The sequence below is a fragment of the Jaculus jaculus genome, chromosome 5 (assembly GCF_020740685.1).
Source record: "Jaculus jaculus isolate mJacJac1 chromosome 5, mJacJac1.mat.Y.cur, whole genome shotgun sequence".
NCBI classification, from domain to species: domain Eukaryota; kingdom Metazoa; phylum Chordata; class Mammalia; order Rodentia; family Dipodidae; genus Jaculus; species Jaculus jaculus.
In genome coordinates, this window is record NC_059106.1 from 171,476,638 (window position 1) to 171,492,356 (window position 15,719).

General features: G+C 50.6%; 2 protein-coding genes across 4 annotated transcripts; both read left to right on the forward strand.

Moving 5' to 3' along the window:
• The first annotated feature begins 843 nt into the window (after positions 1 to 843).
• LOC101599422 (keratin-associated protein 12-1-like) lies at positions 844 to 3,814 on the forward strand. Of its 3 annotated transcripts, none has more exons than XM_045150929.1 (2): positions 844 to 928; positions 3,525 to 3,814. In XM_045150929.1, the coding sequence occupies exons 1-2, from the start codon at positions 844 to 846 to the stop codon at positions 3,812 to 3,814; spliced, it is 375 nt and encodes a 124-aa protein (XP_045006864.1). The 3 variants fall into 3 exon arrangements, with proteins under 3 accessions (XP_045006864.1, XP_045006865.1, XP_012806875.2); XM_045150930.1 differs by lacking the exon at positions 3,525 to 3,814 and adding an exon at positions 1,051 to 1,206 and having other exon boundaries at positions 844 to 999; XM_012951421.2 differs by lacking the exon at positions 3,525 to 3,814 and adding an exon at positions 1,021 to 1,206 and having other exon boundaries at positions 844 to 966.
• Positions 3,815 to 9,147: 5,333 nt separating this feature from the next.
• On the forward strand, positions 9,148 to 9,459 carry LOC105944838 (keratin-associated protein 12-3-like). Its single transcript, XM_012951420.2, has one exon. The coding sequence runs from the start codon at positions 9,148 to 9,150 to the stop codon at positions 9,457 to 9,459; it is 312 nt and encodes a 103-aa protein (XP_012806874.2).
• Positions 9,460 to 15,719: the final 6,260 nt, after the last annotated feature.

Below are 15,719 nucleotides of genomic sequence, written 5' to 3' on the forward strand. Positions count from 1 at the left end.
CCAGGGGTAGATTCTGAACAGTCTCTGGAGTGACGATGTCATCTCCTGTGCGCTCTGTGTCCTTCCTGTGCCTTCCTGTCACTGCTATTTCAACCAATTCAGTTGAAAATCAGACAAGAGCTTTGGGACACTGAGGCCAGTTGTCCTGTCCTGGGCTGGGGAGGCACGTGCAGACCAGAGAGGAGGGTACTGTGTACAGTCCCCAGGAGCAGGGCCAGGGGAGGGGCCAGGCAAGTGAACCCCAGAAGCCAGGAGTGGAGAGGTGGCTCTAGGAGCTGGAAGGATGCCTCTCTCTCCCACATATTTGTATGATAGTGATTTCAGAAGACCAGAGGATTTGGGAACATCTAGAGAAGAACTTGAAGCGTGACATACAAGACATGGACCAGGGGAATGAAGGCTCCATCAAGGGAAGAAAGGGAGGGGGTAAGGGGTACATGAGCCCCATGGGACTCCTGCCAGAGTGGTCAGGGACAGGGTATGGGGACATGGGATTAAGGATCTGTATGATCAGGCAGAGGGCCAAGAAGGAAGGTTGAGAATGGTGGCATCTGATACCAGAGTGGCCCAGGGTTCCCTGGAGTTTGGTAATGGGAGAGGGCGGAACAGGAGCTCAGATGAGGCAGGAGCTTGTAGAAGGTGTGATTAGTCATAAAGCTTAGGGCCATGGAGAAACAGGAACACAGACAAAAGCGAAACCGTCATGGGGAGAGGATACAGGAAGCAAACGAGGAAGACCAGCTGTGCTCTGGTTGTCAGGACACAGGGCTGGGTATAAAAGCTGCCCCAGGAGGGAGCTCAGCCATTCTCACCCTCCTCCAGCACCAGTCACCCTCTGCCACCATGTGCAACACCAGCTGCCCCTCGGGCTGCCAGCCAACCTGCTGCGTGTCCAGCCCCTGCCAGGCGTCCTGCTGCGTGCCCGTGAGCTGCAGGCCCACACTGTGCGTTCCCGTGAGATACCAGGTGGCCTATTGTGTGCCCGTGAGCTGCCGGCCCGTGTGTGGGTCCTCCTGCCAGTCTTCTGTGTGTGTGCCCGTGAGCTGCCAGCCCGTGTGTGGGTCCTCCTGCCAGTCCTCTGTGTGTGTGCCCGTGAGCTGCCGGCCCGTGTGTGGGTCCTCCTGCCAGTCCTCCGGGTGCTGCCAGCCCTCCTGCCCCACCCTGGTCTGCAGACCTGTCACCTGCAGCACCCCCACCTGCTGTTGACCAGCATCTCCAACCAGCTGTCCTCAGTGTGGACAGGACGCTCCTGTCTCCTCCCAGCGCTTCCTCTCTGGCAGTGCGCTCACACTGAAACTGGAAAGAGGATGTCGAAGAGTGATGTGGATCTGCCCTACCTTTGTCTTGCCCTGGGGATGGCCTGGTTCCTAGCATCTTTTAACCTCCGGGAGTGAAATAAACCACTATCTCCGATGTAGCTGCATTAGTGTCTTTTCTGGTTACTGTGACCAAATACCTGACAGAAGCAATTTAAGGAAGGGAAGATTTATTTCCATCATGGTGGGGAAGGTGTGGCAGCTGGACAGCGCAGCTTGGTCCGTGGCAGGGAGAACTTGCGGATGGCTTGTTCTCACCTTGTCAGGTAAGGAACCGGAGAACAGAACTGGAGGCGGACTGCAACCCCTAAAGCCTCCCCTCTGTGACCGACTGCCACTAGCCCTGGCTCTGGTCTCAAAGGCTGCACAGCTTTCTCAAGAGTGTTCTGGAAGGACCTATGACCAGGTGTCCATACATGGAGGCTTGTGGGGGACACTTCACATTCAACCCACACCGGTGGCCCTGCTTTTCTGTCCTTTGTCCAATGACTGCTTCCTGGATTTTCTTGTGATTGGAAAAGATTTAAAGGTCAACTCCTCTTTTTTTGTTGTTGTTGATTTTTCGACGTAGGGTCTCACTCTAGTCCAGGCTGACCTGGAATTCACTATGGAGTCTTAGGGTGGCCTCGAACTCTCTGCGATCCTCCTACCTCTTCTTCCTGAGTGCTGGGATTAAAGGTGTGTGCTACCACACCTGGCTTCAACTCTTTTTTTTTTTTTAATGATGGTGGAAGCACTATGCAGCACCATGCCTGGCTTATTAGTTAATTTCTTGTTGCTGTCACCAAATACCTGGCCCAAAACAACGTAAGGGACAAAGGGTTTATTTTGGCTCACAATTTGAAATTACAGTCGATCATGGAGGAAGGTGCAGTGGCAAGAGCCTGAGGCAGCTGGTCACATTCAGGCCGCGCTGAGGAAGCAGAGTGGTGAAGGCCGGCGCTTTATCCAGCCCTCTCATTTTCCTTCAGTTCATTGGGTGGTGCTGTCCACAGTTAGTGAAGGTTTTCCCACTTCACTTAACCTAATTTAGAAACTCTCACAGACACGTCCAAATATATGTTTCCATGGTAATTCTAAATCCTGTCACATTGACAACCAGAGACGAGCCCCTACACAGTAGCTTCGCCCCTCTCCCCTGTAGTTCTGTAGTGCGAATTTCAAGGTAAGGTTCTTGAGGACAGGTAGGCCTTGGTTCCCATCCCTCCTGATGCCAGCTGCCTTGGGTTCCAACCTTTTCAGTTCTTCTCTGTGGGCTGGTGGTGAGACATGAGTTGCAAAGTGATTTATTTTATTTTTTTATTCATTTGAGAAAGAGAGAGAATGAGAGAAAGAGGCATGTATGTGAAAAAAAGAAATATATATATATATATAGAAAGAGAGAGAGAATGGGAGTGCCAGGGTCTCCAGCCACTGCCAATGACCTCCAGACACATGCACCACCTGGTGCATACTTGGGTCCTGGAGAATCAAACCTGGGTCCTTTGGCTTTACAGGCAAGTGCTTTAATCACTAAGCCATCTCTCCAGCCCCAGCTTGCTTTTCTTGAAACTGCAACTCATGCAGGGGGTGTGGTGGGGTCTCATCCTGGGTCTTCAGGCATGGCTCTCTACAGACAGCTTTCTAAGCTCACAGCCAGGAAATAGTCTCGATGTTTTACGTGGTGGATCCATCCTAACTTACAGGCAGGAAGTCTCTTCAGCCTTCCTCCTGCCTGTTGGCTCTCTGACTCCTGCTCTGGGCTCCAGAGTGCCCCATGAGGAAGGACTCTTGGATTTGGCCTTCTGCATTCTGACCACAGGAGAAGCATAGTCTTTGTGGTTCTGTGAGTACTCTCATCCCATAGGGAGGGACACCTGAAGTCCTGGATCTTCCAGAATGTCGTGTGAGGAGCTCAGGAACTGATGAACGTGGTAGAATTCGGATGGATCCAGGAGAGGATGGGTTAGGAGCTCAGGGGAGACAGGAGCTTACAAAAGGTACAATTAAGCATGAAGCTTGGGGTCAAACAAACACAGAAACACAGACAACAGCAAAGCCAGCGTGGAGGCAGGACAAAGGAAGCAAACGAGGAAGACCAGCTGTGGTCCGGTTGTCAGGACAGAGGGCTGGGTATAAAAGCTGCCCCGGGAGGGAGCTCAGCCATTCTCACCCTCCTCCAGAATCAGCCAACCTCTGCCACCATGTGCAACACCAGCTGCTCCTCAGGCTGCCAGCCAACCTGCTGCATGTCCAGCCCCTGCCAGGCATCTTGCTGTGTGCCCGTGAGCTGCAGACCTGCTGTGTGTGTCCCTGTGAGATGCCAAGTGGCCTGCTGCATGCCTATAAGCTGCAGGCCCACTGTGTGTGTGGCTCCCTCCTGCCAGTCCTGTGTGTGTGTGCCCGTGAGCTGCCGGCCTGCATGTGTGTCCTCCTGCCAATCCTCTGGGTGCTGCCAGCCTTCTTGCCCCACCTTGGTCTGCAGACCTGTCACCTGTGGCACCCCTACCTGCTGCTGAGCAACGTCTCCATGCCAGCTCTCACTGTGGATGGGATATTCCTGTCCCCTTTACCCCCACAGCATCCGTCCTGTCTGCTGTGGTTCAGTACATGAGTCTGTGGGAAGGAAGGCCAGCCCATCCTGGCACCAGGGTGAGAAACAGGAGAATGACCCGCATCCCCCAACCCCTGCACCTCCCTGAAGGAGGTCCTGGCCGTGGGGTCCTTCTCTAACCCTGTGTGCCAAATAAAGCCACTTTGCTGGTGCAGCTCTGTGTGTCTGTCCTATTTCATGTCTGTTTCTTCTTTTAATTTTTATTTGTATATTTATTTGAGAGAGGGAGAGAGAGCGAGCAAGCAAGCAAGTGCCAGGTTCTTTGGCCACTGCATACGAACTCCAGATGCATGCGGCACCTTGTGCATCTGGCTTACATTGGGAATTGAATCTGGGTCTTTGGCTTTGCAGGCAAGTGGCCCAACCACTGAGCCATCTCTCCAGCCCCCACCACTATGTCTGTTCCTTAGCTGCTCTGGTGATCAGAAAGGCTGAAAGTGTTTTCTTTTCTTTTTTCTTTTTCAGTTTTTGGTTTTTCTAAGTAGGGTTTCTTTCTAGCCCAGGCTGACTTAGAATTCACGATGTAGTCTCAGTGATCCTCCTACCTCTGCCTCCGGAGTGCTGGAATTAAAGGTGTGCTCTGCCACGACTGGCTTGGGACAGTGTTTTCTATGACCCAGCTTTTCTTTTTTTTTTTTTTTTAAATTTTTATTTGAGAGCAACAGACACAGAGAGAAAGACAGATAGAGGGAGAGAGAGATAATGGGCGCGCCAGGGCTTCCAGCCTCTGCAAACGAACTCCAGACGCGTGCACCCCCTTGTGCATCTGGCTAACGTGGGACCTGGGGAACCGAGCCTTGAACCGGGGTCCTTAGGCTTCACAGGCAAGCGCTTAACCGCTAAGCCATCTCTCCAGCCCATGACCCAGCTTTTCTGTGGCTCCTCAGAAGGTGGGGTAACATGGGTGGGGAGGCGGCCTGATGAAGGGAAGGCATGGCCAGATCCCTGGCATCCCTGTAGCCCCTGTCAGGGACTCACTGTCCTTTGTAGCTCTGGCCTGCTTTTCACTGGCTCTCCTTCCCCAGGGTGCCTGCAGCAGGGGCTGCATGGGTGGCCAGTGCTCAGAATGGCTAAGAGAGGGTTCCCATCTCCTCTGGGGACATCCTGGATCTTGAGTCATGGCGACTTCCTTCCTATGGGGACAGCTCTGAATGTTGGGGTCGTAGTCATGTGAACTGGATTAGCTCTGTAACACCTTCCTGTCACTGCTCCACAAATGCCATCTTTTGGCTGCCTGGCGATCAGTTATGATGGGATGGATGCATGCCTGTTCACTTTCCCACAAAGATAGTAGAACAGACAACATTCATGGACTGCTAGCTTCTTGGGGCAGCTACTGCTGGAGTCATGTGCTCATTGACCTCTGTCTATCAAGGAATAAGGTTGAATCGTACTTCTGTGTGCGCCTCAACGTGTACTATCAAGTTTAAGTCATTTCAATCATATTGCTTTCTGGGGTAGCCTTTCCTTGGTGTAGTATTGGTGATAGTCTCACATTATCGGTGGGTAGCTTCAGTCCTGGGCTTCTGTTATCTCTTGTGCCCCTTATATGTGGAGGTTTCCAGGTTGGGCAGACCTGTGGTTCCTGAGCTCTGCTGGGATCCTGGCCACTATGCTGGGCTTGTGTCTCTGCAGAGCAATTGCTGCTGCCTCCCCTGGGCTCCAGAGCTTTCTCTTTATGCCCACTGGCTCATGATGAGATGTGAGTTGCAAAAGTGGCTTGATAGCCCAGTAGCCAAGGTGATCAGAGACCCAGTGTGTGGCCCATAAAGCAGCCAGAGATGGAGCATTCATCTTGGACCTGTGATTCTATACATGCACACACATCCTATGCACCCACTTAGTGTATATACACATGTCACATGCTCACTGTTCACTCTTTAAAAAAATTATTTATGAGACACACACCACACACACCACACACACACACACACACACACACACACACACACACACAGAGAGAGAGAGAGAGAGAGAGAGAGAGAGAGAGAGAGGGAGGGAGAGAATGGGTACTCTAGGACCTCTAGCCACTGCAAACAAACTCCAGATGCATGTGCCACCATGTGTATCTGGCTTATGTGGGTTCTGGGGAATCGAACCTGTGTCCCTAGGCTTTGCAGGCAAGCACCCTAACCACGAAGCTGTCACTCCAGCCTTCACAGTTCACTCTTGGACCCCCACCCTCATACAAATAAAGGGACACACATGGAAATACACTTATACACATATGCTCTTTCATACAAATACATTCAGACACTCATACTCAAGCTTAAACACATGTTCACACCAGCTCATATGTGTACAAATTAAGCATATACACCCATGAATATTTGTGTACCTTGTATACACATGCATGAGTCCTGGTCTTTCTGTTCAGGAGGTGAAACTGAATTGAAAACCAGAGATGGGGAGGGTTTCCAAGAACCTCTTGCTATTGCTTAAAATCAAGAGCAGAGGCTCTGAAATCCCTTCTATATTAATAAATGTTCACACTGCTGATACCTGACAAAATAACCTGAAGAGGAAAGAGTTTTATTTTGGCTCATGGTTTACTTCTGGAGCCTGTGGGATCTGCCCAGTTCCTATGGTCCTAATGCGTGTGACGGCGTCTCACCTTGTCCACAGCATTTCCGTCGTTCTCCCTCGCTCTCTCTGGCCATGGCGTGTGGTCTGCATGTTCTTTTGCTCTGTCTCTAGCTTCTGTCTCTCACTGTGAATCTGGCTGAAAGCAGCCAGCCATGTCCATGCCACTGCCTGAATACTTCGCTGTCTTGAAATTTTCTCCATGGAAGTAGCTTATCCATCCCTTGAAACTCAGCTCTGCACAATGTTTCTGGGCGCAGATAAAAAGTAGGCAAATTCTTTACCAGAATACAACACAAATGACCTTTAGTCTAATTCCAAAGGGTGTCCTGGTTCCTATCTGAGACCTCGTGGTGCAGTCTTGATACCTGAATGTCCACTGTTACCCTGGTCTTCTGAGCCCCCACCAGGATCTGGCATTAAGCTTGGCTTATATTGGTCTAGGGCTTGTCTAGCCCACAGCCCCTCAGGTTCAAGTTCCAAAGGCCCAAGAACCACATGGTCAGGGTTAGCCGCAGCACCGTCCAGCTTCTATAGTACTAATTTCCTGTATTAGTTACTCTTCCGCTGCTGCGTAACATGCCTGACAAAACAATGTAAGGAAGGAGAGGTTCACTACGGCTCTTTGTTTCAAAGGCTTCCCTCCTTTGTGGTAGAGCCGAGCAGCTCATGTCATGGTGGGTCAGGAAGTAGAGAAGCACACTTAACTGACTTAACGTTTTCACCTTTACTTGGGGCTGTGAGAAGGTGGCACACGTGCAAGGAAGGTCTTCCATCTGGATCCTCCCTGGACGCGCTCTCACAGATGTGCCTCCGTCTCCCAGGTGACCCTAAATCCAGTCAAGTCCACAACGAAGATGAAACAACACAGCGCTCCACCCCAGCAGGGGTCCTCGGGCCTCCCCCAGCCTCCTTCTGTGTTACTGGTTTTCCAGATCCAGAAGTTCTAAGAAGCAGGTTCAAAACAGAAGAAAGCAGACAGGAGATGTTCATTTAGAGGGGGCTGTCCAATTTTCCTTAAAGCTATGAAGAAAGGAAGGTGGTAATGAGAAACAGGTGTTTTGGTGGCACCTCTGCCCCACCAGGAGGAAGTTCGGAAAGATGAGGTCCTTCTAGCTATGCCTGACCACGATGGACAGTCAGCCAGAAGGGACAGCTGTCACCTGGGCTTATGAATATGTGACCTGAGCAGCAAGTGCAATATTTGAGGGACTAGAGAGGAGGGACCATTGGCCACCATAAGGGAGGGGGCTGCTGGGCAGGGTGAAGCAGGAGGACGGGCAGAACCCACAGCACACAGCACGGGGGCTGGGTACGTAGTAGGTCACCCTGTGGTGGCCGAGTTTGCAGGAGACAGGCAGTGGGGTCTGAGTGGCAGTAGTGAGTCCCCTGCCCCCAGGGAGAGCAGCCTGAAGTAGGAAAACAGCACAGAGAAATGGGGCAGGTTAGTGTTCAGTTCAAGGCGCTGTTCATGTGGCACCTGCTGGCTGGGGTTTGGTGGGGCTCGGGTGGAGGAAGTGGCAGGTCTGTAGAAAGCTTTCCTGAGTGGTTACACGTGGTAATACAGTCATATGTACGCCTGTATATCTACATACACATTTAGACTCAGACATATGCCCGCTTATGGGTCCCTGGATCCTCAGGGTTATGGTTCACTGAAGGCGTCCAGGCAACCGTGGAGAGCAGGGTCTTGAGCGGCTGTGAGCACAAAGGAATGCACGCCTGGGAGAGGACTTCAGAGAGCAGTTCCGTTTATTCAATAGGGAAATGGGTTTATATGCAGTTGAGAGCGGGAAGAGGGTCCTAGGTGTTGATGGATTCAAAGGCTGCTAGCCGATGCCTAGGGACGTTCATTCCAGCATGTAGGGAAAAATCAGGTGATCTCCATAGTGGTGGGAAGAGGGTCGCAGGGGGATGGGCAACTGGCCAAAGGTCACAGGGCAAAGCCTAAGTTCAGTTGTGCCAGGCTTGCAGAGGGAGTGGCCTCCTGTAGCCCTGGGGTCCTTAGCAGTGCCTGGCAGCTCAGGCCCATCTCCTTAAGGATCTAGCCTGTGCCTAGCAGTGCCTGACACCCTCTTACACAAACTCTGAGCCCCATGCACATTTAAGCACGCATGCATGTCCCATTCTCTCACATGCAAGCATGCTCATGCACATGGTCATGCTATTCTTTCTGCCTTCTCTCCGACCTAAGCTCTGGCATGTGCCATGTTCTACAGGGAAGGGACTCCTGTGTTCAGCCTCCCATGTTCTGCTGACCCTTCATGACCACTGGAGAAGTGTAAACTTGTAGCTGTGTGAGGACCATCATCCTACAGACAGGAATGCCTGGAGTCCTGGATCTCTGGGAGGTCATGTGAGGAGCTCAGGAGCGGCCAAGCCTGGTAGAATCCAACTGGAGCCAGGAAAGGATGGGTCAGGAGTCCAGGTGAGGCAGGAGCTTGCAGAATGTGCAATTAACTGTGAAGCTGAGGGGGAAATAACAACAGGAACAGGGACAACAGCAAAGCCAGCGTGGGGAGAGGATACAGGAAGCAAACGAGGAAGACCAGCTATGCTCCGGGTTGTTGGGACACAGGGCTGGGTATAAAAGCTGCCCCGGGAGGGAGCTCAGCCATTCTCACCCTCCTCCAGAATCAGCCAACCTCTGCCACCATGTGCAACACCAGCTGCTCCTCAGGCTGCCAGCCAACCTGCTGCGTGTCCAGCCCCTGCCAGGCATCCTGCTGCGTGCCCGTGAGCTGCAGACCTGCTGTGTGTGTCCCTGTGAGATACCAGGTGGCCTATTGTGTGCCCATGAGCTGCCGGCCCGTGTGTGTGGCCCCCTCCTGCCAGTCCTCTGTGTGTGTGCCCGTGAGCTGCCGGCCCGTGTGTGGGTCCTCCTTCCAGTCCTCCGGGTGCTGCCAGCCCTCCTGCCCCACCATGGTCTGCAGACCTGTCACCTGCAGCACCTCCACCTGCTGCTGACTAACCAGCCGTCCCCGGTGTGGATGGGACACTCCTGCCCCCTGTGGCTGTGGATTCAGCAGGTAAAGCAGATGGAGAACATGCCCACCTCATGCTGGGACTTGGCAGAGATTTCAGGAGAGTCTTCCGGATGTCTCTGCTCCAGCAATGTCCTGGCCCCCAGCATCCTTCTTTAACCCAATGAGCCAAATAAATTGCATCCCTGGTGCAACGCGTCTTTCTCTCTTATCTCCATATATTTTGGGAGTTCTTTCCTTGAACATTCATAACTGGATTAAAGCCACTCCTCTGAGAACCCTTTTCCCACTGGCTGGGCTGAAGAAAAGGGGTTTTAATATCCTTGACCTGTAGGGTGACCTGAAGCGAGCAGTCCCTTTACCCACCGCCTGAGACTTCTGCTATGAAAGAGGAAAAAATGTCCCCACCCTGAGACATACTAAGAAACAAACCCATGCATTGCCTCAAAGGTTTGCTGCAGCCAAGAGGTCCAGAAACTCTGCTTGTCACAGCTGCCCCGTTAATACACACAGAGCGTGGCTGTCCAGAGGGAGTAGGAGGTCTGAGAAGGTACAGTGGCCTGAGACCCAAAGGCATAGTCCCTCCTCCTTTCCACCTTCATCTCAGTGAGCAAGTCAGGCTCCCTGGGAAGGCAGGAGCTCAGGGCAGTGGCTCTGTGGCTGGCATGCAGGGCACCCAGAATCCTTGAGCGTGGCAAAAATCCACCAGCCTCCCTAGCTACCTTCAGCTCAAGACACTGGCAGCCCTCCAGGGAGAGATCTGAATCTTTGGAACAAGGAAATGACAATACCCAGGCAAAGGTCCATGGCAGACCAGATCCCCACTCACAAGAGGACAGTCCAGGGGAAGAGATGCATCTGTATCCAGAGGGAAATAGTGCTGCGTTAGTTTCAGATGTGTAATAAGTGATATCTGATTGCCAATCAAAAATTAGGAGAGGGCTGGAGAGATGGCTTACCAGAAGGAGCTTGCCTGTGCAGCCAAAGGACCCAGGTTCAATTCTCCAGGTCCCACATAAGTCAGATGCACACGGTGGCACATGCATCTGGAGATTTTGCTGTGGCTAGAGGCCCTGGTACACCCATTTTCTCTCTCTCTCTCTCTCTCTCTCTCTCTCTCTCTCTCTCTCTCTTTCCCTATCTCTATCTCTGTCTCTAATAAATAGATACAAAAATAAAATAAATAAAATAAAAATTAGATGACATGTAAAATGTAAGAAAACCCCAATTTAGTGTCAAAAACCAAAGCAATCTTCAAAAATTACACACTAATTTTAAAATGTCTATTATCGGTGTGTTGAAGGACGACTTGTGTATGAACAGATGAGGATTTGAAACTATGAGAAAGAGCCAAGAGAACCCAGTCAGAGCCAAAATACAGCATCAAAGAGGAGTTCCTTCAGTGGACTCAGAGATATGCTTGATGCAGCCAAGTGTGGAGCCACTGAATGGGAAGACGGGTAAACAGAAATGAAAGAGAAAGATGGTAGAAGGGGAGAAATAGGAACAAAATACGAAGGAGCTGGGGGTGTCGAATCATCATTCGGAAGTGGAGTCCCAGAAAGTGAGAAATACATGGCAAGGAAGGCACTGGGAAGCACTCCCCAGAATGAAATAGATAAAACCACAGATAACCCCTGTTGCGTGTCTTTTCCTGGGGAGATGTGAACAAGTATACATTCACCACAAATAAGGCATGGATAATAGACCAAAGAAACTGTTCTACCTAAGTCCAGCTTGGTGAACCAGTGAGTTTCTCGGAGTTATTTAGGGGAACAGGGGTGAAGAGTTACCCCCAGGAGTACAATAAGCTTATAGACAGCTACACTGCGGAATAATATTCTTCTCCCATCAACTGTTAACTGTTTATACACCTTCAGGGGGGAAGGAGCCTTGCCTGCTGCCTTGTGAGCCCTCCCTGTCTTCCTTGAGATGTTAAAGGCCTAATCTGATGGGAGTCTAATGCAGCAGACACAGCTACTGTGATATCAAGACTGCAACCACCATGTCATGTCATGTCTGGAGGGCAGCCTTCCTCTTCAACCCCAACAGGCGCCTAGACATGCTATATTCAACCTGTGACTGTCAAAACCAAAGGTGAAGAGAAAATTAAGAAAGGACACAGATTATCACAGATAACACACATGCCAAAACCATAAAAATGTTAAGAATCACATCATATTTCTGATGAGAAAAAATGCAACCTAAATGACTAAATGAGAAACTACCCACCCTGTGAAACTGAAAGCACCTTTCAAAAATGAAGATGGAAGGCTGGAGAGATGGCTCAGCGTTTCAGGCACTTGCCTGCAGAGCCTAATGACCAGGGTTTGATTCCCTCAATACCCACGTAAAGCCAGATGCACACAGCAAGTGCCAGATGCTTCTGGAGTTGTTTTTTTTTTTTCAGTGACTGAAATAGTGATGGTTCCTCTTCATTCTCAACATGTCTAGATTTAGACTCACCATGGAAACACACCTCTGGGTGTGTCTGCGAGGGTATTCCAGAGAGGTTTCACAGAGTCGGGGAAACCCACTATGACCAAAGGAAAAAGGAGGAAGTGGGGGGCTTCAGCATTCATCTCTCTCTGCCTCCTGACTATGGAATCAATGTGGCGAGCCACTCTGTTCTGCTGCCACCATGTCTTGGGCTGTGCCTTCAAACTCCGGTCCAGAATATACCCTTAAGTTGCTTTTGTCAGGTCTCTTATTATGGCGATGGGAAAAGTAACACACATAGAAAAGTAGTCCTTAGGAGTGTGGGGGAGGGGCGGGAGCTGTGATAAAACTGATCATGTGGTTCTTAGGCCTTTGGAACTGGTTTGCTGGAGAATGTGCAGGAGTTTGGGGCTAAAGTCTAAAGAACCCTAGAATGCTGCAAATGGAGCTTAATGGGCTGCACTGGTTAGAATTCAAAAGACTAGAATGCAGGGCTGGAGAGATGGCTTAGTGGTTGAGGCATTTGCCTGAAAAGTCAAAGGACCTTGGTTTGATTCCCCAGGACCCACGTAAGCCACATGCACAAGGTGGTACATGCGTCTAGAGTTTGTTTGGCAGTGGCTGGAGGCCCTGGTGTGCTCATTCTCTCTCTCTCTCTCTCTCTCTCTCTCTCTCTATATATATATATATATATATATACATATATAATATGTTATAAAAGACATAAGATTGAAGAAGTCATGGAGTCTAGCTCCAAGGTTCCAGAAAGCTGCTGAGACAATATTAGTCAGTGTTGAATTCTCTGCTAGGAAATCCTGGGAGGCCACTGCATGAGGCTAGGAATGTGAACTGTAAGTTGTAGCGGGAGACCCCAGGATGCTGGAGATGCCAGGACTGTGTGCAAAGGAAAGCTGCAGGCACAGAAAGGAGAAAGGAGATAAGCTAAGGCCACGTGTGCTGCAGGTGGCAGGCTTGGAGGAGCAGGGCTGCCCAGGGATGTAGAAAACACAAGCCCAAGTGCGGGATGGAGCTACAGGGTGTGGCAACGGCTCTGCTGGGTTTTGGTCTTGCTTGGATCTAGTCTTGCACTGCCGTTCTTTCCTCCCAGAATGGGAATGTTTATTGTCTGTCATTGCATATTGAAAGCAGCTTTTGTTTTATAGAGGCTCACAACTAAGGGTTTGTGTTGAGTCCCAGAAGAGACTTTAGATGTTTTAACGTGTTGAGACTGTTAAAGATTGGGCACATTTACAGAGGGAGTAAATGCACACAGCATCCTGAGATGAAGGTGAGCCTTTAGGGACCAGGGATAGAAGACTATAATTTAGAGTGACGCGTTTGGGTGCCGAGCTGACAAAGGGTAAATTCGTGATGATTGATCTTCACTGTCATGCTGGGTTTAGAATCACCCAGGGAACAGGCCTCTGGGCCTTCCTGGAAGGGTGCTTCTAGACAAGTTGAACTGAAGACCCACCTTAGTGCGGGCAGTGCCGTTCTGGGGGATGGGGTCTGTCACGAGCACTCTCAAAGATGATTGGTTGAGAGGATTCGGCCGGCAAAGGCCAATGATACTCAGACACTGGTATACTTGCAAAGGAGTTTACTGGGATGAAAGTCACGCACAAGCAAGTCCAAACTATCACAAATAATATTATAGCTAATATAATATATAACCAAGGTATATTCATCGCTACATTACTAACACAAGAATATTTCTAACGAGTCTAACATGTATACGACCTGACAACGCGAGATTTGAGTTGCGACGTTTTATGATGTTTTACGACCTGACCAACACGGGGTTCGAGCTGCGACGTTGTTTACTTTCGGTTTGCTGCGCTTCAAGCCGAGTCTTGGTCCGCTGGCGTAAGCTAGTGCTCTGGCTTACGGATGATCACTCGGACAGAGTGTCAGGCTGATGAATTCAGATCGGTGACGTGTCTTGCGGGGGTCTCAGGACTGCTGAGTAACCTTTCAGTCAGTCATAGTGTCGGGGAGACTGAGACAATGGTTGCTGAGCAGCTGGGGTTTTTATACCTTCCAATACTTATCTAAAAGTTTCACACACACATCTGCTAATCTCTACTACTGCACACAGTTAGTCTTAGTTTTGCTTACAAGCTTTGACTTTGCATTTTTTACTCTCACAACAAACTTGTTTATCCTAACCTGGCCCTGGACCATATGCTGGTCCTTACACGCTCATAACAGGGTCCTGACAAGAACAGCACCAGGACTCAGCTCCTTGCTGCCCGGCCTCCCACGCGACACGACCAGCCTCCTCGTGCTTTCACGGCCACAGCTGGGCCCACGTGGACGGCTACGTCTGCCTCTCCACGATGGCTCAACCCCCAAGCCACGAGCCAAAATAAACCCTTCTTGCCTTAGGTTGTTTTGGTCCAGGATTTTGTCACAGCAGTAAGTCACAGATACCAAGTGTCGGGTGAGCAGTCGGGATTCTCGCGCCCTGCAGCCAGGAGCATGTGTTGGCGGGAATACTTTAAGAACACCCATTTAAAATGACGTCTCTACCATGCGGAGCATGCATGTCACCTGGCACCCAGAGGCTCTGCTCCCGGATTCAGCACACGGCATTGGTACTAGACATGTGCAGGCACCGCAACACCGTCCTGACCACCAGCCACATGCAGGCAGCTGCTCAGAGCCCCCTGCGGGATGCCTGGCCATGGTACACCCTTACAACAGAACACCAAAGAAATAAAAATGTGTGACACAGCCACACCCAAATATTGACAGAGAGGAAACAGGTGCAAAGATAGACCCAGACTCCCTCCACCGCCACGGCCGCCGCCACCACCGCTGTGCACGCTACAGCTCATTTCTATGAGGTCAGAAGTGGCGGCTTCACGCAGGAGCCTGGGGATCTGTGGTACAAGGGCTACAAACATAGGCCCAGGGCACTGGTCCGGGTCACTTTGTGTTTCTCGCCCTGAGCTAACACTCCCATGTCTTCGTCCACCTTGTAATCACCAGGCAGCATGTTTGCGACACGTATCCTTCTCCATGTGCATGTTTCCATAAATGCTTTCAAAAGCCCTGAGGTTCCTCGGAACCTTGAACCATACACCAGCCTGGCCATCAGCAAAGTGAAAGGTGGCTCCTGGCTGGAATGAGTAGACAGTGCAGACGGTAGTGAGCCCAGGGAGACGAGAAGGCCTGTCTTGTGTAGCTATTTCCTCTGGATTGAAACACGTCACTGTGGAGGGGAGGGGGGAGGGGGCTCTTAACACTCGCAAGAAAGTTACAAGGCTTCTCAGGCCAATGCAAGGTTATATAAGCTGTAAACAGTCGCCAAGGAGAGGAAACTCTAGTAACATGGCTTCCTACGAGTTTCCCAGGGGACTCCCGTGATGCAGCCGCCTGAGTCACCCACATGCCTGTAAAGGGTTCCCCCATCCATGCACCCATAATTTAGCTTAATAAACAGATGGTCTCACAAGCTAGACTTGGCTGCAGCCATTTTTAAATTAAATTTATTTATTTATTTCATAGAGAAAGAGAGAGAATGGGCATGCCAGGGCCTTCAGCCACTGCAAACAAATTCCAAACACATGAGCCACTTTGTGTGTTTGGTTTATGTGGGCCCTGGAGAATCGAACCTGGGTCCTTTGGCTTTGCAGGAAAGTGCCTTAGCTTCTAAGCCACCTCTCCAGCTCATGTAGCCACTTTTTTCTTTTTCTTTTTTCTCTGCTACTGAGGTGAATAGCCATTTGTCCTCATCTCCCTAAGAAAAAGCACACAACACCTTGCTTTCCAAGACATCCTCAATGACCAGAAATAAGC

Coding starts and splice junctions, on each gene's coding strand:
- LOC101599422 (XM_045150929.1), top strand. CDS start 844: ATGTGCAACACCAGCTGCCCCTCGGGCTGCCAGCCAACCTGCTGCGTG. Junction 929..3,524: donor GTCCTGCTGCGTGCCCGTGA/GCTGCAGGCCCA, acceptor GCTGCTCCTCAG/GCTGCCAGCCAACCTGCTGC.
- LOC105944838 (XM_012951420.2), top strand. CDS start 9,148: ATGTGCAACACCAGCTGCTCCTCAGGCTGCCAGCCAACCTGCTGCGTG.